The 26,756-nt window shown below is 42.0% G+C and overlaps 2 protein-coding genes across 5 annotated transcripts; both read left to right on the forward strand.

Annotated features, from left to right (window-relative positions):
- Window positions 1-9,338: 9,338 nt before the first annotated feature.
- On the forward strand, window positions 9,339-15,102 carry LOC120822957 (protocadherin gamma-C3). Its single transcript, XM_040182956.2, has 4 exons — window positions 9,339-12,045; window positions 12,681-12,736; window positions 12,820-12,932; window positions 13,609-15,102. The coding sequence occupies exons 1-4, from the start codon at window positions 9,502-9,504 to the stop codon at window positions 13,878-13,880; spliced, it is 2,985 nt and encodes a 994-aa protein (XP_040038890.2). The 5' UTR covers window positions 9,339-9,501; the 3' UTR covers window positions 13,881-15,102.
- Window positions 15,103-18,476: 3,374 nt separating this feature from the next.
- LOC120821406 (protocadherin alpha-C2) lies at window positions 18,477-25,736 on the forward strand. 4 transcript variants are annotated; one of them, XM_040179895.2, is made up of 3 exons: window positions 18,477-21,115; window positions 22,394-22,430; window positions 23,288-25,736. In XM_040179895.2, the coding sequence occupies exons 1-2, from the start codon at window positions 18,683-18,685 to the stop codon at window positions 22,403-22,405; spliced, it is 2,445 nt and encodes an 814-aa protein (XP_040035829.1). In that variant the 5' UTR covers window positions 18,477-18,682; the 3' UTR covers window positions 22,406-22,430; window positions 23,288-25,736. The 4 variants fall into 4 exon arrangements, with proteins under 4 accessions (XP_040035829.1, XP_040035830.1, XP_040035827.1 ...); XM_040179896.2 differs by having other exon boundaries at window positions 18,485-21,115; window positions 23,291-25,736; XM_040179893.2 differs by lacking the exon at window positions 22,394-22,430 and having other exon boundaries at window positions 18,485-21,115.
- Window positions 25,737-26,756: the final 1,020 nt, after the last annotated feature.

Consider the following 26,756-nt stretch of genomic DNA (forward strand, 5'->3'; position numbering starts at 1 on the left):
AACACTAAAGTGGAGGAAATGTCATGTACTGCAATTATGACTGAGCGATACGGCTGAATGAAATTCAAACAGATATTGTGGACAGAAATTTTCAAAATGGCAAAAGATAAAATTAAAAAACAACAAAGAAAGTGAAAGAGAGGCTCCATGGACTTCACGTCCTGCCCCCGTCCTACGCTCCGTGAGCCGGTGTGGGCGCTCCCTTAGATTGCCCGGATGGATCCCGTTAAGTCGGCTAGTGGCCTGTTTAGATTCCCATAGTTTAGTTTAGCGAACCCTCTCTTGAAATAAGCTTGATTTTCTGTTGTTTTTGTTTGTTCAACTTACTTTATTAAAAATTGTTAACAACCTGCCAACCGCCTCTGGAATCTGACTGCTGCGCTGCCACTTACATCCGAGTCCTCTGTGCAACACTGTTACGATGGTAAATAATACGAATGACAGGGAGCGTCTTCATGAATTGCATACTGAATCGCAATATTGGTAGAAAAACTTCATTTTTATTATTTTCCGAAATTATTCAGCAATGCGTGTGTTAAGTATTTTGTCTGTTCACTACCACTCACCAAGTTGAGTTTAAAAAAAGAACCACATAAAGAGTGTGTGACCTCATATTTGACGACAAATGGGTCCGAGACCCGTTCACAAATGATCAGAGAAATGACCGACCTGTCAAACTGACTTGATTTCATGAATACAAATGGTTACAAATTTCCCAACACGATGAGAAAAAGTACAATAAATCAAGTTGACATCCAACGGCGGACGATCGTCAGTGTAAAAAGAGCAGTCGCCCATTATAAGACCATAAACTGTTATATTACCCATACAGCACAGCATGAAATGCACACGCAGTGATATATTATGCCACTCGTCTTGTGTGGGAGAAAGAATAATGAAGAATAGTGAGACAACATTTGGCAGGAAAGACAACAAACAATCAATCCCAGAAGGTTATTTTCTTTAAGCAAGTGTTCCCTGTTTAAAAGCAGTGTGGTAAAGTTACCCTTATGATTGTTAATATACAGTATCAATTATATTCTAGAGAGAAAAATTACTGACTGTCATCCACTTAAAAACATGACAGTCTAGCCGAGATATGTACGATAAGTAAAATGGTTTAATTGCCTGCAACATATCAAGCGTCAACCAGATGTGACTGATTCAAGATCAATTAAAGTTTGTTCAACACTCTTATGAATCAATTAACTCCAATCAGTTAAGGCAGGTCGGGCTTTATTTTACTCACACGGTCAAGCTGGAAGGCTGTAAATACAGCGAGGTAAGTCTGCATGCACACACGAGGGCTTCATTCGAGAAAGGTAAGAAGAACCATTGGATTTTGGGGTGAATATATTGATTACTTTTTATGGCCGCGGCATACGTTAAAAAAGGTTTACAATGTTAATGTTAATGAAAGGCCTGTGCGATGTGTACAGAGGTGGGTATGTAAATTGTTGATCGCAGCCAGTTGTCAGACCAGAGTATCTGAACATCTCAAGCGTTTGCCGCAGAATTACATCTGATTTGCACTGTATACGCAGCATTGGTCGCTATGCCACAACATATTGAGGGCTCTTCATTTTTTGTGTCATTATGATCCTGGCCGCGACCATAATACCTTAAGTAAAGTGAGGTACACTTATCTTTCCAGCTATTGATTTCAACTTTTTTTTAATCAACTGATATTGAACCATATGTTACGGGTTTTCTTTTTACTCGTTGTACAATTAAATGCATTTATTTTGTGTTTGATTTACTGCGTGTCTGTTAACTCAATATATTTAAATAAAATAGTACATTTTTGTACCTGTTCTTGTAATGTTTAAAGATAGGATTTACCAGCTCAGTGTTCTGAGCTTTATGAATAAAGCCTTTTTATCAGAGCAAAGGTATTTTACAGAATACAGTTTTTCTTCAGACCACAGATGTTTTCTCTCTTATCAGAAGGGTTGACTGATTTATTGATGAATGCAAGGTTCAAAAACACATGCTTTGGTTATTGTTTTAGATTTGCTAGACGTCCTTGCTGATCATAATAGTAAACAACAAGGAATACAATACATGGATTTTTTTTACTTGTTTGGGAAGACGGGGTTGATACTCGACTGCCAATACCCAGTGTTGCCATCACATTAAAGAGATAACAATTAGGACTTCGTGCTTTAGTAATCAAGTGAAGAAATTGACTGTGTGATGCCTAAATTAAAAATTCAGAAACTCTCTTATTATAATCATAATCATCAGTTGCTTTAGAGTAACAAGCATTCATATAATTGCCGTCCCTGAAGACTATTACAGTCCAAAGTGCCGAAAAAGCACATTCTGTCATGCATTTGGGTATATGGCTTTTTATGTTTGTTAGCATTCCAAGCTGCCATTGCCTTTTGTCAGCTAATAATAACAGTTATTGATTGCCTGACATAATGGGAGTGTAGTCTGCAAAGGGATGACATAAAGGTAGGTTAGGCTTCATAGAGATTGAGAGGGGAAATCAAATAAGCCAACAAGGAAAAAACTCTCACTACTGTATGGGAATGTATGTCGGTGAATGGAGTGTTTCAATTAAACTTCAATTTAAATTCTGAGACAAATCTGCATGTTAGAAGAACCAAGAAGCTACAAAGACTATAAAGAAAAGCAGAACTTATATGAATGGTTGCATTTGTGGGCTTGAAAACAGGCTCAATGCAATTGTATATGTCTACTATCTTAATGTTCCAGTGACCGTCAACGTTGTTATCAGTGTTGGGCAAGTTACTGAAAATGAGTATTTAGTTACAGTTACTAGTTACTTCTTTTAAAGGTAATTGAATTACTTACCAGTTACTGTGTATCAAAAGTAATTAGTTACTCTTTTAAGTTACTTTTATGTCTGCTTTTTAAATGTAATGAATATAAATAGTACTGAACAGTCAAACATATTTTTTAGACCTATTTATTGTAATCAACAGGGCAACAGGCCTTCAAATCAAGCAAAAGTACAAAAGTCCTTTTTAATACTTAACTTAATACAAAATAACTGTTTCAGGCATTTTCCTGAAGGCAACTGACTCGACAGTTGACAGGATGCATCTCATCTTCAACATACCGAGCAATCAATCTATTCAGCTCTGCCCGGTTTATCGGCTGCACTGCAGTCCGTGTAAAGTGGAGCCGTGGTTGTTTGCGTGGAGCGGCGCCTGCAGCATCCGCGGGCCTGCGCTCTTTCGTCATGAGCGACGCGATGCTGTTTACATGCACGTACGGCAACTATTCTGTGACACACAACGTTTGGTGGCCACAACTATTTTGTGCTGACAGGCAGCTATTTACTTACTATTTGCCGGCCCTCCGCTTCACATCACAAAAGAGAGTAACGCGAGTAACAAACTCATATCAATTTCAGTAATTGTAACTGCGTTAATTTATTTAAAAAAATACTTCGTTAAATGCTTGTTAACGCTAAAAGTAGTGGAATTACAGTACGGCGTTACTCCCAACACTGGTTGTTATGTACAACATTTATAAGGACCCGACAATCACAAAGTTCAAAACCCATTATGTAAGATTTACACCAGGGGCAACCTTTGCCCTCTCTGAACCAGACCAGATGTGATAGGCAGGCCTTAAACTGGCAGTCACCAGATAACTCAACCCACCTAAATATAGCTGAAACTAATGTAGTCGAAAACAATCTGACAAGTTATGCTTCAACTCAAACTCATCATGGTGCTGTTGAGTTATTGTGTGACGTACTGTTATGTGTCTTTTTCCCAACCTCAACGCAACGTGATATCCAAAACCTGTTGGTAAAAATGTATATGAAAATCTTGAACATACAAATTTGTAACAATACATACGAACGGCGGGGGTTAACCACGCCCCATGAGTGAACTACATGGCGGACCATGTTGGATTCTTGAGTGAACGTCTCTCTGCCATGTTGGATTTTTTGAGGGTGTTACGGTTAGTATTCTATTCTTACAAGTTAACATTGATTTCTCGTTAAAAATGCAATCATAACACGCTTATTTTACATCGTTAGACTTCACAAAGTTTGTTTACGGGGTGCAGGTCCCCATTCACTTTGAATAGGGTGACGTCATCAGTTGCAGTCCGTATTTATTTCGTATGTATCACTACGAAATTTGTATGTTCAAGATTTTCGTATACATTTTTCCGAACAGGTTTTGGAGATCAGGCTGATCAACGAGGGTATAATTAATTAGTTGGGTGTTTTCATTGCTATTGTTTAGCACTGCAATTGTTTCAGCGATGCGTACCTAATTAACTGACAAATTAATTTAATTCCAAATAGGGTCACACATAAAGGTTTAAAAGGATTAATCGGCAAGCTGAAAAAGAAGGAATCACCGGACTACTTTTTCTATCGAGGGAATTGTGGCCAAACTAGAATAAACAACTCCAATAGAGCACACACTGACGATGGATACCCAACAAACCACGCCGTCTTATTACAGTCATGTTTCAACACTCTAGACAGCTGCGCTGTTTAAGGCTCAACAGCATCACAGGATCAATACAAAGGAGAACAACTTATTTTTCTTGTAGCGTACCGCTGGGCATACAAATATATATGAACGCTGTACTCACCCATTAAAATAACTGGAGGTTACGCTGGGTCGCTATGTGCAGTCCCGGGGGTATATCTTCATATCCTTCCAGTCTTCAGTGCACCTCGGGGCAAATAAGCCTTCTGAGCCTGGGTTCAAGAAAAATTGTGGAAACAAGTATTGGATTAGAAACATTCACATGGTGTGGTGACATAGTTCAATGCCACCATGTAGTTTTACTTAACACCTCCACTTTCTAGGTAAATATTAAACTTCAACCCATTTTCACTGCTTTCATCTGTGAGGTAGCAGGGCCACCTATGGCCTATAAAGTGGTTAAAATTAGCTTTTTTTGATGACCTGCAAATGTAAAATCCTACTTAAATCCATAGGTAGATAGGCCTTAATTGTCATTGTGGGGGGAAAAAATGAATGTGTTATCAATAACTATAAATAAGGCTCTCGAAGCCATGGCAGTGTGACAATGACCGGCGAAAATACCAGCAAGGACGCTGATACAGGAGCAGCTATAAGTCGAATACAGCGGTTGCTCATTTCATCATTTAGATAATGTAACCTGTGCTTGCGACAGCGTCACGTGTCAAAATCTCTGTAAAAAAAGGTCTATTGAATTTTTGCTTGAAGATTTTGCAACCCGACAGAGGTCATTTCAATAACTCTGCTCAGATTGAACGTGGGAGGGATTGCTTGAGGTCAGGAGTGGGTGCACTGAGAGTATTTGTAATTGGTCCAGGTGCCACAACGCTAACAGGAGAGGGAGGCAGAGGTCAATCAAGTATACTCTCTGAACAAACACCGTGCTGATAAATTCAGCAGAAATAATTGGAATATCCTGTGTGGGTTTACCACGGGTGAGCAGGGCATTTTAGTGGAGGATCTATATACACCCTACACCATTAGTGAACCTAGCGCTGAAACAATTTGGTGACTGAAAGAGAATTAATTTCCTGACAATTTTTGAAAAGTGATTAACTAGTTTGTCAAGCAAAGAGTTCAACACTTTGTTGGTTTCAGCCTTCAGAATGTGAAGACTTTTAGTTTATTTGATTGTAAATTGAATAGCTGTTGTTGGGTTTTGCACTGTTGAACGAAACAGAAATAAGACATGATGTTAAAGTCTGAGACAGTGTGATGGCTATTTTCACCATCATTGTATACCTGAAAGACATGCATTCAAAACATTAAGATATCAACCCATTGTGAAAATAGGTACTTCCAGGCTAATTGGGAATCCCCAAAAAAGCAACTTTCCTCTCTGTCATCACGAGCTGTCCAAAGAGAATGACAGTAACATAGAGATTAAGCACATTTGGCACAACCCAGTAGTGTGCACGTTGCCTGTATTGTTTCTGTAGCTGAACCTACTAAAAACATTAATTCCTTTGCCAATGCACATAATATACACTCTATTTAATCGCAGACGTTATCCTATGATTTCCCACGTAACTACCCATTTTGGAAATGATGAAATAGTCTCATGAAAAAAGTCAAATGATAATAAAAGGACACGTTTTAAGCCGTTGCTAAATGCCAAGCCTTAAGCAGCAGGTCAAATGCAGTCTCCACTCCGTCTACCTCTCCTTCCCTCCAAAAGTAATGATCATAGCAACAGAGGAGAAGCTCGGCTCAAATTGGCTGTCTAACTTTCTGTCCTCTTGGGAGAAAAGATCATGCTGTGCAGACTGAGCAGCCTCGCTCTTGGTGCAGAGTGTTGGTGGGTTGTACAGCGCGGACACATCTGCTTTTTTGGTGGGATAATTGTTTTGTCTCTCCAAATCTGGCGGTGACCTGAATTGCTCCGTGGCTTTTCAGTCTGCAATTTAAGAGCCATTTTCTTCCTCGTATATTGCTAAGTTGTTCTAATTGTCTGCTGTTGCTGCGTGCTTATGTTTTTCTTACTAGCAGAAACTACTTGTATTTGGAAGGGAACAGATCAGAACGGGGGTAAGAAGTGTACGGCGCTGCAGCCTGAATCCCAAGTCATTAATTAAATTAAAGTCATTAATAAAGAATATCATCTATACTGCAATTACAAATATTAATTTAGGGTGACGTTGATGAAGTATAACATTGGATTTGCCGTCACTCCAATCGGGAAAGCTGTAAATGCTTAGATAGATCTTTAGAAGAGTTTAGTGAGCTGGTGGTTGCCGCGTGCGCACTAGAAGACTAGACTAGAAGACTATATTTTTTTTTACTGGCTCTGGCTTTCACTTTCCTGCTGCTGTGTGTTGTCCTGATAGATGATACCAAAGGCCTTCTGAGCCAACCATCAGTGTCGGCGGGTTCCCACGACAACAACCCGCAGCCCCTTGTGCCTGTGACATCCATGTCCAATTCCAACAAACACACAGAGTCTAATAAGTCAAGGAACAACCTCATTAAAAGCCAATGTGCTGCTAAATTTATACTGGGCATGGAGAAGAGGGGATTCACATACAACTGGGAAGCTACTTCATAGACCGCATTCATGCAATCTGAGGTTGATGTTGGTTATAACACCTGCGTGTATACTCTGTAAAATATCAAATGAGAACGGAGGACTATAGATCCTCTCATCTCCTCTAATTCCTTTCACTGAGGGATTTCTCTGTGCTCTGAGAGAAAACACATCACCTTTTTTTTTGGTGCAACACAGACTTTAATAATAAACTAAATCAACCATGCGCATGAAGTAATATCCAAATGGATTTTTTGCAGACTATTGACTTGTTTAATTTATTAATGAATGGCATTATCTGTGTTTACAGATAGAATACGCAAATTGGAGCCCAAATCCTTTTTATGCAACTGTTATTTGTTCAATTGAGTGGGTTACATAAACTCAAATCATCAACTTCCCTCCGACTGACCCACATGTCAATGTACTCTAAAATCTTATTTGCAGTCTTTCCAAGACTGTAATAATTCATAGGTGTAACAATTCCCAGTCTGTCTGTATGGCCTTTATTTACCACACGTTCCTGAAATATATCTGACGTTAATATACGAGATATATTTGTGTACTGTGCGGCAAGACAAACTAGAGAGTTTCCCCTCATTACAGCGGCAGTCAATCATGTGTGGAGTCATCGCTGTCAGTCTGCTGTTGGCTCTTTCTACCAGGTGGTGCAGACCATCTGTACCGTTTTGCAAAATGTTAGATGAAACTCAAAATAATTAGTTGCACTCAGAACATGTTAAAACGGCAGACACTGCCATTAGAGCGGAATGCACGACACTGTTTCCAACTAAAACCGCTTAAGTGTTAAAAGCTGCGGAATATAGGCTAACCTATCCTAATGCTGGGGTTTAAAAAGTGGAAAGTAGTTAAAGACAAAGGGATTGATATTCTACTTTTGCCCTTGAGTGAGAGTGAGCGGGGGACAAAGTGAGGGAGATTGTCCGTGTGTGTGTGTGTGTGTGTGCGCGCGCGCAAGAGAGAGCGGGAGTGACAGAGAGATAATCTCTTTTGTGTTTTTGATCCCTAAATGTGGCGGTGTCCCCTTATCCCAGCTACTTAGTTTCTGCAGTGCGTAAGTGATGCCATGCACTTAGGCTGAGAAAAGCAGGTCAGTATGACCACTGAGAGAAAAACCACATGTGCATCGCATGGATAGCCTTGGGATTATTCCTCACAAAATGTCTTAATTCCTCTGTTCACTAATGATCCAGGGAAAATGCCCTCTAATCTCCATTCCATTAATTAAAAAGAGCATGAGCCCATGGAAAACCTCACCATCTGCTGCAGTTTGGTTCCTGCAGACAGATTGTGTTTTCAGCCATTAACCAGGGGAACTGGGTTTGTCGGAGCAAACGGGTGAATGCATGAAAGCGGGTGGTAAACAGATACAACTGTTCTATTTATGCTGGAAATCTGTTTTAAATGACAAATTCTTGCCAGGCTACTCTGATGTCTCGGGACTTGAGCTGCCTCCTGAGGACAATTTGACAATTTGCACACTTCAAACCCATTCTATACATAGAGTCACCTTGGAGACTTCATTATCATTTTATAGTACGTTTATGGTAATGGTTAATAGAATAGATGGATGTGCTTCCTTTTTTTAATGAGAACTCTTATGCAGTCCCTATATTTTCCTATAAATGCTATGCTTCTTTTCTTGCACTTTGATTATGCCTTTTGAGTTCAACTAAAATTCTCACCACTGTAATAACATAAACAAAGGATTCTCATGTTGAGTTCTTGTAGAATCCTACCAATCCAAATCTGTACATATGGCCAATACTTCAAAATGACAAGCTTTTAAAGAAAAAACCTATGATTTAAAGTCTAAAACGTTTACTGGTTTTGTAAGTAAATGTATGACAGTAAAGTGTGTGTGTGTGTGTGTGTGTGTGTGTGTGTGTGTGTGTGTGTGTGTGTGTGTGTGTGTGTGTGTGTGTGTGTACAATACGAAATGATAGCACGATAAATCCGATTATGCTGAATTCATTAGATCGAAAAAAAAACTTTGAATCAAAACATTGAATCAAGTACGTTTGACCTCCGATCGCAGCCTGAAGACAGGACATGATTTTGATCGGGCTAGTAGGCAGCAGAGATCATCCGAACAGATGTCGCCCCTTCCTATTGGAACGGTACGGCCAATGATAAACACACACACACACACACGCGCACATGGACACACATGGCCCCCACTAATCTGAGATGGGCCAGTAGCTCGCGCACATCCCTTTCTCTCTCTCTCTCTCTCTCTCTCTCTCTCTCTCTCTCTCTCTCTCTCTCTCTCTCTCTCTCTCTCTCTCTCTCTCTCTCTCCCGTTTCTCTCAAACAGACAAGCGCTGGTCCGGTCCCACTAATGTCAAGTTTTGTTTTTCCTTTCCAGACCATATTTTGCACAGCTCTGCTATAATCATCTTGCATGAGTGCACAGGAGACCAGAGTCCGTGGTGTGATTTGCTGCACTGTTTCAGCCTACAGATGGAAAAGCAAAAGCAGTTTGGGGAATGGCGCGTAGTTTGCCGCTTGGTGTTGTTTACTTGTTTCTTGGAGGCAGTCCGGGGACAGATTCGCTACTCCATTCCGGAGGAACTGGAGCACGGAGCTTTTGTTGGCAACATTGCAGAGGACCTGGGCTTGGATTTGGACAAGCTCTCTGCACGAAGATTCCGGATAGTCTCCGGTGCCAAGAAGCAATATGTGGAGGTAAATTTAGAAAATGGAGTTTTATTCGTCAACGAGAGAATTGATCGCGAGGAACTATGCGAGCAGAGTTTGTCCTGCTCCTTTCACTTACAAGTGGTCATCGAAAACCCTCTGGAGCTGTACAGGGTGGAGATGGACATTTTAGACGTGAACGACAACTCTCCCAGTTTCCCGTGGACCGAATTCAACCTGGACATATCGGAGTCTGCTGCGCCAGGGTCCCGATTCCCACTTGAGAGCGCGCAGGACTTCGACGTCGGATCCAACTCGCTGCGCACCTATTTGCTGAGTGTGAACGAGCATTTCCTTCTGGACATCCAGACACGCAGCGACGGAAGTAAATTTGCAGAACTCGTCCTTCAAACCCCACTGGATCGAGAGCAGCAAAGTGCGCATCAAATGGTCCTAACGGCGGTGGATGGAGGTGCGCCGGAGAGATCTGGCACTGCGCAAATCGATATCACCGTTTTGGACGCGAACGACAACGCACCCGTGTTCGATAAGTCGTTTTACAGAGTGAGGCTGGCGGAAAACGCACCCAAAGGCACAGTTGTCATCAAGCTCAACGCGTCCGATTTAGACGAGGGTCCCAACGCAGACATCACCTATTCATTCAGTGGTCACGCGCCCATCAAAGTGCGCCAACTTTTCAGCGTGGACTCGCGCACGGGGGAAATCAAAGTCAAAGGGGTGATTGATTACGAGAAGGCTAGGATGCATGAGATTTACGTCCAGGCAAAAGACAAAGGCCCATCCGCGGTGGCGGTTCACTGCAAAGTGCTGGTGAACGTTTGGGATACAAATGACAACCTCCCGGAGGTGATCCTGACGTCGGTGTCCACACCTGTGCAGGAGGACGCAACCCCGGGAACGGTGATAGCCGTCATCAGCGTGATTGACAGGGACTCGGGTGAAAACGGCAATGTGGACTGCGAGATTCCCAACCAGGTCCCATTCCAGCTCCACTCATCTTTTAAGAACTACTACACATTAGTAACTTCTGATTTTCTGGACAGGGAGACAGTTGCGGAGTACAACATCACCCTCACCGCCCGAGATATGGGCTCCCCGCCTTTATTCACCAGGAAGACCATCTTGGTCCAAGTGTCTGATGTGAACGATAACGCGCCCCGCTTCAAGCAGCCCTCCTACACGGTGTACTTGACTGAGAACAACGCTCCAGGGGCATCCATCTGCTCGGTGACTGCACTGGACCCGGATTTTGGTCAAAACGCATACCTCTCCTACACCATACTAGAGGGTGACATACGGGGGATGCCCGTGTCCACTTACGTGTCCGTAAACTCAGACAACGGGAACATTTACGCACTGCGTTCCTTTGACCACGAACAACTTAAGAACTTCCAGATCACCGTTCGAGCTCAAGACGCCGGGTTCCCACCTCTAAGCAGCAACGTGTCCGTGAACGTCTTTATTTTGGACCAGAACGACAACGCGCCCGTCATCGTGTCCCCTGCTCTGCAAAACGGCAGCGCGCCCGGCGGCGCGGTGCCCAGGTCGGTGGACGCCGGTTACCTCGTCGCTAAGATCGGCGCGGCAGACGCCGACGAGGGTCAGAACTCGCGCCTGTTTTATCAGCTGCTGCAAGTGACCGACCCGAGCTTGTTTAGCATCGCTCTGTACACGGGCGAAATCAGGACCATGCGCCAGTTTGGGGAGAAAGACGCCACGAGGCACAGATTGGTCATTCTTGTGAAGGACAATGGTCAGCCGCCCCTCTCGGCCACTGTTTCCATCACCCTGTCAGTGGTTGACAGCCTGCCAGCTTCGCGGCCCGATTTGGGCGACCTGTCACTCAGCCCGCATCACAGCTCCAACTTCACCCTGTACTTAATCGTGTCTCTGGGCGCAATCTCCGTCACATTTCTGGTGGCTATCGTTGTCCTGGTTTCAGTGCGGAGGCGGAAGGGCAGACCGCCCGGCGCAGAGTCCGACTTCTCCTCGATCAGCTGGAGTTGCGGGAGCAGCCGCTGCTGCTGCTGCTGCTCCTCCTCGCGTGCGGAAACCCCGAGCTCCGAGGAGGTGTTCAAAAAGTCCAACTTGAACGTCTGGATGTCCACCGGCACGCCCGCCTGCGCCGAGGCAAACGGCAACGGCGCCCCGCCTCAGGTCTACTGCTACAAAATGTGTCTGACGCCCGAGTCATCCAAGAGCGACATCATGTTTCTGAAGCCTTGCAGTCCGGTAATGTCAGCTCAGCGGAACAACAACGCCAAGAGCACAGATTACCTCACCTCTGGCTGGAGCGCGCTGGACCGGAACGAGCTGGCCAACAATAGATCTGCAACTCCAAACGAGGTAACATAATAGGGGGCGCTCGAAGAAACACAAGTCAACAGAGTTGGTGTCTCGTATCCAAGTCGCTTGTCATTCAATTACAAATGACAGAAAGCTGGACTGAAGGGCAAATGTCACAATGCATTTGACACTGTGTGTTTGAATAAGCATCCGATATGATATTGCCACTATACTTCATCTGAATAATTTAAAGAGCAAAAAAAAAAAGCATGGCTATTTTGCGGTCTTATGCAAGTAACCCTTGCATAAGAAATATATACATGGCAATGTTGTGGGAAAATGACCCCAATTTGTCAAGGTGTGTGACACAAGCCTGGTAGGGGCTGCAGCAAAAGAAGAGATGCACTTATTATTTTTACAGTTATACTCAACCAAGCGGCTTCATCCTCTCTCTCTCGTCAACAATCAGCATCTGCATATCCACCGTTACTAAACCTCCCAACACTCACATGAGCAGAGATCCTCTTAGTCCTTGTAAAGCTGCATCGGAGAGAGTTTTATGTAATACATAGTGTTATCCAGTTCATTTGAGTGTGTACTAAAACCATAATTAACAGTTTCAACATGAACAAAAGAACAGTGCAATTGTTCTGCTAGAGGTGGCTGCTAAATTGTGTTTTTATGTTTCTGTACAGTATTCAAACAAGGACTGGACCTTGACCAAAAACCAACGCAACTCAGCTTACAAGAGGTGAGAACCTTAGTTGTAACACACACACGCACATGCATGCACCCGCTTAAGCGTGTACTTAAGCCGTCTCCTTATCTCCTCAGGTATAGTTCAGCAGATATGGATGGCACTCTCACTCATCAACAAAAGTATGATGCCCGTGGGTTTTCCTGCTCTGTGGCACCCCAGTACTGGACCTGGGGAAACCACATGAATGGTAGGTGGTAACTGTGCAATTTGGGCTCATTATGCTCCTGACAAAAGCAGCCTGATCTCCAAAACCTGTTCGTAAAAATTTATACGAAAATCTTGAACATACACATTTGTAGTGATAAATAAATACGGACTGCAACTGATGACCCTATTCAAAGTGAATGGGGACCTGCACCCCGTAAACACACTTCGTGAAGTCTAACGATGTAAGATAAATGTGTTATGTTTGCAGTTTTAACGAGAAATCAATGTTAACTTGTAAGAATAAAATACTAACCCTAACCCCTTCAAAAAATCCAACATGGCGGAGAGACATTCACTCAAGAATCCGACATGTTGTTCACTCAAGGGGCGTGGTTGACCCCCGCAGTTCGTATGTATTGTTACGAATTTCTATGTTCAAGATTTTCGTATACATTTTTACGAACAGGTTTTGGAGATCACGTTGTACTGGGATGTTTACTGAAACTGATTGGCTGGCCGAAAGAGGGTGGTGGGTCGGGGGATTCCTCTTGCATCTGTGCTTGACGATTTAGTGTGAAATGCTAAATGGTAAACTGCAAAGCAGATCATACCATTCAATGCAACCTTATTCAGATCAAGCATATATCGTGTGTAAATAAGAGCTTTATACAAAATCATTTTTTGATACAAACTGTAATTTATGCGCATCTTTACAGACTGCAGGATATCTCTTCAAGAGGGAGCAGTCCCCCACCACTCATGGACCCCCAAGTACACTCAGCCTCACTCTGAAGCACCAGACTACCAGCACAATGTGTACATACCTGGCAACACGTCTGACCTCAGCACTCTGAAGCTGGCGCCCAGAGGAGAACTGGATGTGTACAACACGTTCTCTACCTTCGGAAAGAAAAAGAGATTCATCTCAAACTATGAACAATCTTTTGACAACGATGATAGTCTCATTGTAAGTAATAACATCTTCTAGTGATACACCAGCTGTACTGTTTCTCTTCATAGTTCCAGTAACGACCTCAAATTGCTTCTCGGAAGCTGACCGACTATGTTTCCCTTTTTTCAGTGAAATGTAATACTACTTCCTCACCAAGTGTGCATATATATATATCATTTTTTGTATATATTGTAATAAAGTATAAATAATGTCTATTTTGAGTCATTGTTGGATTGTGGTTGTAAAGGCTTTAAACTAGCAAACAAGCAGATTATTTATTTTTTTCCAGCCGAAGGGAGCTCAGGTAACTGTGAATTTGGTTTGTTTGGAGGCTGCTGGTTCTCAGTGATTGTCTAACTTGTAAAAATGTCCCAATTTAATCAGCTTACAGTCTATTACACAAGTTTGGTGCATGTTCCAGTCCCTTTTTTTTACAGACACACCTCTTTGTCTCAAAGGGACACATGCTGTGGGTCCAAAGTGAACTGAATAACTCGAGCAGGCAGCTTTTTTGGGCATTCTATTCCACTAACGCTGTAAATGTTGTTAACATAATGAAGCTATGCCAGAGCACAGCATCTTTCATCCGATCATGTCTGGTGCATTGAGACACAGGTCATGTGATCATAAGTCTGTTGTTTAAAGGGGATACAATAAAAAAAGAGATTTAATGCCATATGCTTCGGCTTTCAGAGAAATGATTGTTGAAGTATTGTAGTATTGGTAACAGCATCGCCGCTGTGATTCTACTCCCTCGGCCTGTGCAGTGGACCGTCACATTGACCGACCACAGCAATCAGTTGACAACAACGCAGGTAGAACTCGGATTGTTTGATCACAAGCAACTGCTAATGTAATTCAGTCACTGATACTTATAGATTTGTGTTCATCACTGAGTGTGAATCACTCTATAGTCTATGTACAGTATACATGTATATCAACAAATTGGTCCCCAACTCGGCATCTGTTAGTTGATATTTTCATTCTTGTCATTTAAAATGCTGAACTATGTGTGTTTATCTTGCTCTGAAACAACCTCCAAGGGTATCGTAGCTATCGTTCAAAAACAATACAGTTGTATAACTCTGAAATCCTTGTTTATCTGCAGTTGTTGTTTGGATATCAGACACGATTTTATTGTTTTCATTCATCTGGCTGAACTCATGTGTTTCTCTGGCTCTAAATAATTTCTTAGGTGAAGTAGAATTAATTTCCGCGTGAATATATGAATACATCAAAAACAATAAAGTTGTAAAAATAAACTTATGGAATTGATTTTTCACAGACAAACAAATCACAATTTCAGTTGTTCTCAATACATTTACCAGATACTTACCTTGAGATATATCGCCAGAGGGGGTTAGTAAGTGGTGTGATCCATTCATTCATATTTCTGGCACATCAACTATACAGACCACCACATATTTTTTTACGAAGTTCCCTGCAGGGATAGAAACAGGTGTAATAATGCCCTTCAGCTCTTCTAAATCTAAGCGTTGAAGGTGAGAGTCAAAGCAGGAGGAGGCTCTACCACATGGCCACCAGTGTATGAAGCCTATGAAAGAGGGAACTACTGTGACTTATGGCCCTGCGTCATTTAACCTTTGTCTCTTGACATAACGGGAAATGAATACCAGGGTTCTAACTACAACTCCTGTGATAATCCTCAATATCCGTGGCTTCATCTTGACTGACTGACTGACTGACTGGCAGACTGCATCAGTGAACTAAATTAAATTATATAAGCTGAGTGCCAAGGTTCAGTTTCAAATGTATCGCAAACTCTCTGAACATGGAGTCACAACGATAAACCCTTTGAGGAAGACATTTATGTACATCCCAGTCAGCGGTCAGTTTGAGACTACTGGAATTTGAAAAATAAATTCAGACAACATCCTGCCAATAATTACAGATAGAAAATCCCAAATGTATCTTGAATGTATTACCACCAGTACCGCAATCATACAGGCTTAGCAATCATAATATGTCCCATGTGCCATAAGCAGAGACACGTAGCCATTTGTCCAGCTTCTGTGTCATGTAAAATATGTTCCGAGGCCATGCTGTGTTGCTTTGTTCAATGCATCTGTCTCTTATCGCTTCCAACAATACACAGCTTCCACCACTGAGCTTGGACAGAAGAGTCTCTTGTTTTTCCACTAGAGGGCTCCCTTCCGTCACAGATATCTCTTTTAAAGAAAATTACATGATCTACCTTTTGGAATTCACTGTTATATTTCAATAAATGTTTTGAATGTTATTGTACTCTTTTACAAGACCTAATTTAATTTAATAACAACAATGGGTACATTACTACAGGCATATTACTGTGTTCAAGATGTCTCTAGCAGGGATACAATCAGGTGTAAATTTCCATCAAATCATGAAGTGTAAGGCAAGAGCTCAGGAGGGGTCAGAACTATCCCACTACAATGTGGAGACCAGCGCATGAGGTCTTGGGAAGAGGAAGCTGCGGTGACTTCGGTTCCTTTGTCATTTAACCTTTTCTCTTGACATTCCAGGCAATGAATACCAGGGTTTTAATTACAACTCTGGAGGTCATCTTCAAGATCTGTTGCCTTTGACTGAGCAATTATGGATAAATGGCTCAATCTTTGGCTCGGGCCTGACCGTCTCATGGACTGTGGTAAATTAAAAAATAGGAGTGCCAATGTGTAATACGGTAAATGGTAAATGTTTTTCTTGCTTGAATAGATTAATCTGATTTTGTGGAAAAAAAGGAGAATATGTCGTGTTTATCATTTAATATATAAAACTCCTATACAGTTCTAGGTTGACACAGTAAATGGACACTGCAGTAAAATTATTTTATTCATGCCCTGACCCCTGCTCTTCACACTATTAGGTGACCACTGCTTGTAACAGTAACACCTAACATGACCGCAATGCCACGTTCAATTAGCAAGTGGGTGAGAATGGCCCGTGAAAGTATCTGACTTTGAAAGAGAAAGGCAATGCATGGCACAAAGATTAACAGACAATTATTATCATGATAACATACACAGACACCTAAGAAGCAATCAATATGTTTAGAAAAAAGACACAACCCTAAAATACACCCACTGCAGGGCATCCCTATTACAAACATGATTTACCATGTGCTAAATTATAATATACGTAATAATTAATAATTCATTAATAAGCAAAACAAAATACTGATTTAAAAAGCGCCTTGGATATGAGGTATCTGTCTATAGGCCTTTGCCTTGCTGTCCCATGACATAAACTATGTGAACTGGTTCTCTACTGAAGTGGAGAAATCTCTATATTTGAGATTTACCTCTGAAAAAGCTGGTGTATCTGGCAACTTCCATATACCAAAGTTAAGTTATCATTGAGTTATTTTATCTATAGCTTCGTAGTTGTTTTTTTTATCAGGAATACATGTTCCTTATGGTTTAATAAATATACCACTGAACAACACAAATATTTCCTTCTTTAACACAGACAATTAGTTAAATGGATTATTGTGAAAAGCTAATGTAGATGATATAGCATGTGTGAGTGATGGGCAGGGCTCATATATTTCTATAATTCTCTGTATTGCCACCGGATGGAGCTGTAGGAGAGGAATGCAAAAGATCACCCTAATCTTAATTCTGGGCATGACAATACACACACCCATCCGTTTGGGAACACAGACATTTAAAAAATAGCCGCAAGTTGATTGTCACATTCTTGAGAGCCTCACCCTATGCAGGCTCAGCAATTTTACCCCAACACTAGGGCTTTACCCACGCATAGGTCAGCACTGTCCAATGCAGAGATTTACCATGAAGTCGGTTTCTGAGGAAAACAATGTTAAACATTTGCCCATAATTTGCTGATGGCATCTGAGTTTGGTAAAGTTGACAAGACATTCACAGATTCGAACTTCCAGGTTCAACAGCTGGTAAGCAAAGCGCTACAGAGTAGGTTCAGTGTCGGCTACCTCCTGTTGTTGTCAAAGTTTTTACAAGATTACAGTTTTAGACGTTGTAAACATAATTTGAGACCCACCAATTCATAATTAACATGAAAAAGACTGTCTGACTGATCATTTTTAATGTATTGTAAACTGTAGTGTAAAAACAATGTGTGGGTAGAAAACAGTTTGTCATCAATGTGTCCTTGGGCACGACGCTTAACTCCATTACTCCTGTAGCTGTGACTACAGTGTGTGAATGTGTTACTGACGTGCAGGTGCCACTGTGCATGGTAGCTCCTCTCATCAGAGTGTGAATGGGTGAATGATAACATGAAGTGTTAAAGCTCATTGAGTCGTCGGAAGAATAGAATGTAATCCAAATAAACGGACATATAAATGCATTATTATGCTTATATTTTAGTCACATATTATGCAAATAATTGACATAAATATTAGGCTAAATACGTTTGAGTGTACACATGGAAGAAAAGAAAATATTCCTTTAATACATGAGTTTAAATACATGAAATTAAATTTTGTCATTTTGTCATAAAATAATGAAAAATGAAACAATCTCAGACTACGTCGCAACTATCATACGCCTAGTTGCACAATATTTTCGTCAATGGTATTAACTTTAAACCTAGTCTACAACCTCCCCCCTTCCGTGGCCACCCAGTCGTCAGTGAGGCCGCCCCAGCAGCCCACACAAACGCCGCCTACGCCCCTGCAGAGCATTGCCGTGAGAGCCCCGCTCCTCCAGCTCTACTGTACCGTGCACGGCCTGCTGCTGCAGCTACAGCTAATACTGGCGGAGGCGAGAATGACACCGGCGCTCTCCTGCAGCCAGACGACCTGATCGCTACGACGGATCCGTTTTACTTTCGAGATTTCAAAAGACACCTCAACGATGGCGTGCGTCATTCCACCTCCACGGACACATTTTGTCGCGGCTGTCCTTACATTCATGGCTCTGTGGGGATGCGCGCTTTCCATCAACCGGTACTCGATTCCGGAGGAGATGGAAGTAGGCTCCTTTGTTGCCAACCTTGCCACGGATTTGGCTCTGGATGTCCGCAGTTTCGTGCTGCGCAACGCAAAGCTCGATGTCATCCACAGCAAAAATTACATCGACATCAACAAAGAAACAGGGGAGCTGGTGATACGGGAGAAGATCGACCGGGAGAGCATATGCATGACTAAAGCGACCTCGTGCTTTATGAAAATGGATGTCATACTGGAAAACCCCATTCGCATTTTTAACATCGAGTTGGAAATCATGGACATCAACGACAACGCGCCGGTGTTCCGTAGAAGGACCATGCACTTGGACATATCGGAGGCGACCCCTCCCGGTGAGCGATTTTCATTGACAAACGCCGTGGATGCGGATGTGGGGGCGAACTCAATCAAGACCTACTATCTCAGCGAAAGCCGGTACTTCAACATCGACATACAATCCGGCAGCGACGGCTCCAAATATGTCGATTTGGTGCTTAATGGTCAGCTGGACCGAGAGGAGCACACGATTCATAATTTGATTTTAACCGCTGTGGATGGAGGGGTGCCTCCCCGCTCCGGCACAGCCAGCATCGTTATCAACGTCCTGGACATCAACGACAACGCCCCCCTGTTCAGTGAGCCGGTGTTTGCGGTTGACGTCTCGGAGAACACCGCCGCGGGCTCGGTGGTCATGACATTAAACGCAACGGACTTGGATGAAGGCACAAACGCTCAGCTAATGTACTCCTACACGCTGTACACCTCGGAGAAGACTCAAGAGCTCTTCTCGCTTGATCCAAACACAGGTGAGGTCAAGGTGAAGGGGGTGATCGACTTTGAGGAGGACCAGAGCTTTGAGATGCACATACAGGCTCAGGACGGAGGCGTGAACCCCAAGGCAGGGCACTGTAAAATCACGGTTTTTGTCACAGATCTGAATGATAACTACCCCGAGGTGACCATAAAGTCTGTGAAAAGTTCCCTGACGGAGGACGTCTCTGTGGGGACACTGATAGCCGTGATCAGCGTCAGCGACAGGGACTCTGGAGCCAACGGGCAGGTGGAGCTTGCCTTGAATCAGCAGGAATCTTTACCGTTCCTCCTGAACAAATCCTCAGAGGGTTACTTCGAGCTGCTGGTTTCAAAGCCACTGGACAGAGAGGTAAGAAGCAAGTATGACATCACGCTGAGGGTGACCGACAAAGGCTCGCCGCCCTTATCTGAAAACGAAACCATCACCTTGGAGGTTCTGGATATTAACGATAACACACCCGCATTTTCCCAGTCCTTCTACACAATCCATGTCGTGGAAAATAATCTACCTGGGGCGTTATTGACATCTCTTAGTGCGTTTGACCCCGATCTCAACGAGAACCAGTACTTAGTCTATTTCATAATGGAGAAGGAGATTGTTAACACGTCAATGTCAATGCTGTTTTCCATCAACCCTGAGAATGGTGATCTCTATGCCCTGAAGACCTTTGACTATGAGAGAGAGAGGGATTTCCTCTTTCACATCGAAGCTCGAGACTCTGGTGTTCCCCCACTGAGCAGCAATGTGACGGTTCACATCATCATCCTGGACCAAAACGACAACACCCCTGTCATAGTGTCACCTTGGCGGGCGCAGGGCTCTGTGGTAGAGGAGGTCATACCAAGGTCTACGGATAAGGGGCACCTGATCGCCAAAGTGATTGCCATTGATGCCGACTCTGAGCAGAACGCGAGGGTCACATATCAGCTGCTGCAGATCAGCGACGCCAGCCTTTTCAGCCTGGATCAGTACAACGGGGAGATCCGGACATCAAGGATGTTCAGTTACAGAGACCCAAGACAGCAGCGGCTGGTGATCGTCGCCAAAGACAACGGTCAGCCCGCTCTCTCAGCCACCGTCACTATCAAGATATCGACGGTGGAACACGTCAGGTCCTTTTCAGAGACCACAGAGCTGCCGCTAGAGTATGACGTCTTCACGGACCTAAACCTGTACTTAGTCATCGGTTTAGGGGCTGTCTCATTTCTTCTACTGATAACCATCTTAGTTATTATTGTGTTGAAGTGTCAAAAGCCAAAGCCAAAGGCCTTCAAGATTCCCCCCGCCAACAGAAACAGTGTGGTCAGCAGGAACAGCGTAATCAGCCAGAGAAGCTCCACCATCGCAGATTCCACCTTGATCTCCAGCGATGCCTACTGGTACAGTTTGTTCCTTGCTGAGACCAGGAAAGGCAAAGTGGTCATGAGACAGCCGATAATTCCCAAAGGAGCTGGGTATTTTGTGTCCAGTATACCCAGGAGCATAGGGCCAAGTGAGACCACAGACTCCAGAGCATCCACACTGGAGGTATGTATGAATTAATGAGTAGCAGGAAGCATGCAGACAACACAGGAACGCAGAAAAGGCACAACAAATTGGTGTGTTCAGCGACCTACCGTAGTGTAAATAGTTACTAAATGCCGTGATTTATTTTACCCTGCAAGGGTATTTGTTGTATGCAGATGCAACTGGTAATACTGTAATATTTTCAGGTTAAAAGAATTGCCTTTGCTAGAGTATGATTCTAACATTTCCATTTTTCTCAGTGTAAAGTATCAATCATTTTTGTTTCTTGTTGTTTTCATTCATACAGACAGTAATACAGATTTTAAACATAAGCTTAATCTATTATAAAGTTAGTTAACAATGTCCACCTTGATCAGCTAGAACATTACAATGCCACTGCACAATGATTCATCAGTATTGAGAAGATCATAACGTCTGATACAGTATAATATAGTTACAGTTCTCTGCAGAAATACCTTCAGTCAAGATGTGAGTGCTTCTCCCATCACTGTAACTGTCATCACACATGCTTTAAAATGCATTTAGGCTAGCACAAAACACACTAACAAAGAATACAAATGCCATTGGATTTGGGATCATTGATGGATTAACATGTTCATCACTTTAATGTGTCAGTTTGGGAAGGTGGAATTTTAATTACTTGTGTTAAAAGTGTTTTTTTTTTTGTCTAGTGCAAATTAAATATAACGCAAACAAAATCAGCAACAGGAAAATGGTACAGTACTGCATTAGGTCCAACATTTTTCCAAGACATTACTACTGCACCACAAATAAATTACAAAAAATAGGCATGTTGATTATTATCAGCGTATTTTTAGCGCAAACAAACAACTGGAAAATGTGCCGCTTTTCAATGTCTTATTTATTATGTAGGTCATTTGTTGCAGATGCATTTCACACCATCAGAGGATAACTATGTCCTGTGTAAGAGGGGGTGGGAGTACTTCAAAGACACCCATATATGGAGTTGTCTTCAAAGACAAGAGATAAACTGCTGTACCGAGATGCGCCGTGCTGGGGGTCTCAGCAGCGCTCATACACACGGTAGACTGCAATCAACGTAGAAGCGCTGTGAAACCGATCCAGATGTTGTTTGCCTTTGCGCAGCTGGACCTGCAGACTAAACAGCAACAAGTCATCCACTGAAAGACTAAACAATATGAATATGCATAAATGCACGCATGCATACATATAAAGAGAGAGATTATGTGTATGTATTCTTCGTGTGTTCGAGTTTCACACCTACCACTGAACTTGTCTCTTTCTTCTGTTCTTAAGTACTCAAAATGACAGGAAGTCCATTCTACAACTGGAGGTATGCTGGTTGCTGACTACATTCTGTAGAGCCACTATGATTGTGTAGACGTTTACTATCCTCTCCTATTTGGTATCCATTCTTGGTTTGGCTCAACGATCTGGTTTGATAAACTCTCACAGTTTATGATGCAAATATTTGGCGCAATCCTTTGGACAACACAGTGTCCTGATTAAATAGAGCAGAATCAAATATTTCCATTTGTCCCAGGTGAGGCTCTGTCCCTCACAAAAACCACACTCAGTGTGGGTCAGTACAATTTAAATTGGCCAGTCTCTCGAGTGCAAAAAGCAGCTTACTGCGGACTGAGATTAGAATAAAATTGGCTGCTGGTCAGACCTGTGTTGTACACATCTGGCTGGCCTGGCGGAGATTGAGGGCTAAGTGACGACATAGATTGAAAAAAAGAGAGAGAATGATTTGTCCCAAATAGGTTCTCAGCATGTAACATACCTGAAAGCACAGATCGTGTCAACTAACTCTGCATCCTTGCACATGAGCTCATAGTTATGGCCTACAATAATAATATGGAACCCATTTCCCTTTTAGTTTTAGTATTGGCCCACCAAATACCAAATGACCCACATGACACCTGCCTGTGCATGCTTTAATTACACCATTTGCTTTCCTATTATAGTTAATAAGTTTGTCATATTCTATTCTAGCTGTGTATGTCCGTCTGATTTCCATAGTAAAAAATGGAATCATCAAACAACACTGATTTAAGACCCTAAATCCAAAATGAATGATGGTGGCAGTAACCAGTCACAATCCATTGTTGCATGAGTGAGGACTTTCTATAAGTTTATATGCAGGTTGACTTAATGTGTGGACTAATTCTATATTCTGTCTCTCAGCAGCTGCCCAGAAGAGAACGGCCATGATATAATCGTATCTTCACGAGAAGTCTCTGACTGGAATGTTTCCCTGTGACTCATAAAGAAGATGTGAAACATCTGTCCACCCTCAGTCCCTCCGCTCCAACTTGTTCTTTCTCTCTAGCAAATAGCAACATCGACCACGAACCACCTCAGCTTTCTACCTTCTTTTGTCTCTTAAGCATGGATCTGCATGATTCTACAATATTTGAAATATTTGGACATAGGATTGAAATCATTTATGGCAAGATATTTTGACATTGCTCTCAGACGTTGCCTCATGTAGTAAATAATTCCCTCCCTAAAGCGTTAAAACTCCTCGGTGGACATATTTGCCTTCTCTCCAGGGTTTACTCTGTGTGCTGTAGTTCTAGAACCCATCAGTAGGTTAACATATACATAAGTCGCAATCATGCAACCTTTTATAAGCAAGAGCTGAAAACACGCCTATTCACAAATACACGTATGAACCAGGGTGAATATGATTCTTCCGTAAAAGGCTGATAAATGCTGAACTGTAGCTGGTCACTGATTCAGGCTTTTCACTCGGTGTTGATCTTTTCTGAATAGTATTTTCTACCGTATCATGAGTCTTTCTGCTCAGCAAGATTCAGAGTCAATTCGTAACTTGCTGATAAAATATTCACTGATCTGACTCTTTTTTTTTTACGATGTTTGTTCTATTCAACAGTGATGAATGTGTGAAATGACAAAAAAAAGAATGAAAGAAAGCAAAAAAAAACCGACATCCATAATTCTAACTTTATTTGATTGTAGATAATTTAGTTCAATTAAAATTATATGAGGTCAGAGATGCAAATGACTTTTGATGACCTCACTAACATCAGGTGGTCAGTTCATAGCGTATTGACATATGTGTTGTTATATTTAAATCGGACACATTGTTATCTAGCAGTATTCGGGAGTTACAAATTACAGTGTTTGAGGTTGAATGCAGGAGGTATGTCCTCATAAGTTTCTTATTCAGAGGCTCTATGACATCACACACAAATTCCCACCAATAGATCGTTACAGAATATTTACCGCAATAAATCAATGCACACAGTGCGAAAAATGTAAGAAAATATAATGAGCGGGAAAAAAAAATTTTAAACTATGAAAATGTATGACCTTTACCATGGTACAAGGGGGTATTAGATCCATTTATGGTATTTATTTATAAATATTCCTGTTTTTATAGATATTTTATGTAACTACATTTTATTGCTGCTTTTGTGAGCTTCTTCAAGGGCATTTTGTGTTGCATATTTGTAGTTTAGTGCATATGATGTAATTTTGCCTATATAAGTTACAAATTGAAACTAGAGTACTTTTGTTGACCTCAGAAGGTAGTGGTGTTGCACTACTGTGAAGACCAGGACTTACATTTCTCAGACACGGTGCTCATGAGGACCACTTATTAGGGTGCTAAATAATAGAGCCTAATTCGGTGAGGTAGGGAGACGGGATTGAGTGAAGGGGAGCAAAGTGCTAGTTCTAGTTACAGTATTCTAGAGCTGACTCTGCAAGTAAAAAAAAAATAGGCAATGCATAATAAGTATTAAGCAGATCACAGCACTTTGAAATATGCACCACATATAAATGTGATCGCAGCACTCACTCGGTAATGCAGCTGAGAGAGAACATTTCTGAGTAAGTGAAATCTAACCTCCCTCTCTCTCTCTCTCACTCTCCCCCACTGATGCCTGGTGCTGGTGGTGCACCAGCCATCCCAGACATAATCACAGCTGTCTGTCAGACTAAAGATGTCACTTAATGAGGGATCTCTTGCTGTGGAGTACATGTTATGTGTGCAATCAACGCCTGAACCGGTTGAATCCAACAGTGTTTATGAAAGAATATTTTAATGAATTGCACATACGATGAGCTCCTTGCGTGCCTTCTGCATTGAAAAAGATATATGTGACTGTTGTTGAATGAAATAAAGGCATGTCATACATTACAAATTACAAAAACGACAGTACCCAAATGACGAACATGTTGCTGAATACGAGCTCAGCCTTTTGGTTTCATGTTCTACTGAGAACCGGTAAATGCATTTACTGTAAATTGAACTGCTTTATACTCTGTGTTTTTTATACAGTAGACGTTTTTGATATCTGTCTTCACTGTGATCAAATGGCGCAGGAGGTCCTTGTGCTTGGTATAGTAAAAATGTGTTATTTCTCAATTGTATACACCTAATTTTTTTTCTTCTGCTAATTTGCCAGTAAAATTGTACAGTATGCTTTGGGAGTTGCATCAAAACCAATCCAGTTCCATCTCACTTAGTGGATCAAAGACAGTATGGGAGAGAATGGTCTCGCTTTATTTTCAAGTCTAGTTAATTGTCAAGTTTTTGATGTTGCTTATTTGGCTTAAATGTTCTGCCTGATCATGCTAGTTTGAATAAAGCTTTTTAATCTCTCTTCTGTTATCCCTGTGATGAAATATGAAACAGTTATCAGAAGTGTCTTCTGGAATATAACACACTCACTCTCTCTCTTTCTCATTTGCTCTCTAAAATTCCCCTTGCATACACACATTTTGACCCAGTTTCTCTGTATAAGGCTCTGTACTAATTCTTGGAAATTGAAAAAGTAAATAAAGGCGATGGGCCTGCAGTTCAAATCGCAGAAGCAGACAAAATAGCTTTGTCAGGATTAATGAAAGCCCAGAGCCAAACTGTGAAGTCTGCTCTGACCACACATGCATTTCACTCTGCTGTCCTAAAGGAGACTGGTGAGTGAGGGCCATATAAATCTGTATGATTTGAGTCGAATCCCATTATTAACTATGGTGTCAAGTTTGTTTACTGTAGTAATATCCATTTGTTGAAAGTATTTGCTTTGTATCACAATGTATTGCTATCCAATAACCAGGTTTAATTACAACTATATATAGTATGTTGGATAACCAATGGATTACACCCGTCTTCCAAGCACTTTGCAACACAGGCATGGCTGCATTAAGGGCCTTAAGGTCTGCTGGTTAGTTGTTCTTTAAAAGGAGTGGAAGTAGGTCAGAACAAACAAAGCAGTACACTTTTGGCTACCGTCAAGTATTCTGTAATACTTCCATCAATTCACCTCTCTGCCAGGCTACATTTTCAGAACTAGTGCTCTCCATGGCCTAAAATGTGTGGCAACCCAGCTGTGAGACAGCAGGACACTGCAGTAAAACAAATTCTACCTTTTATTATATTGTTTACTTCACTGTATGCAAGATAAAAGGTGCCCTGTAATTTATTTGACCACAGATTTTTTCAGCTATTTCTCGCTACACCATCCCAGGTAAGAACAATAGAAAGTAGGTCTGCTGACCACACATCTCCAATTTGCTGAGCACTTGAAGTTGTATAAATGGTGTGACATTACTTTACGTCAGTGTCCTTTTGCAGGCCAGAGAAATGTAGGTCAGGTGTCCTGTAATCCACATGTGTGGCCCT

The sequence above is a fragment of the Gasterosteus aculeatus genome, chromosome 7 (genome assembly GCF_964276395.1).
Source record: "Gasterosteus aculeatus chromosome 7, fGasAcu3.hap1.1, whole genome shotgun sequence".
In the NCBI taxonomy this organism is placed as follows: Eukaryota; Metazoa; Chordata; class Actinopteri; order Perciformes; family Gasterosteidae; genus Gasterosteus; species Gasterosteus aculeatus.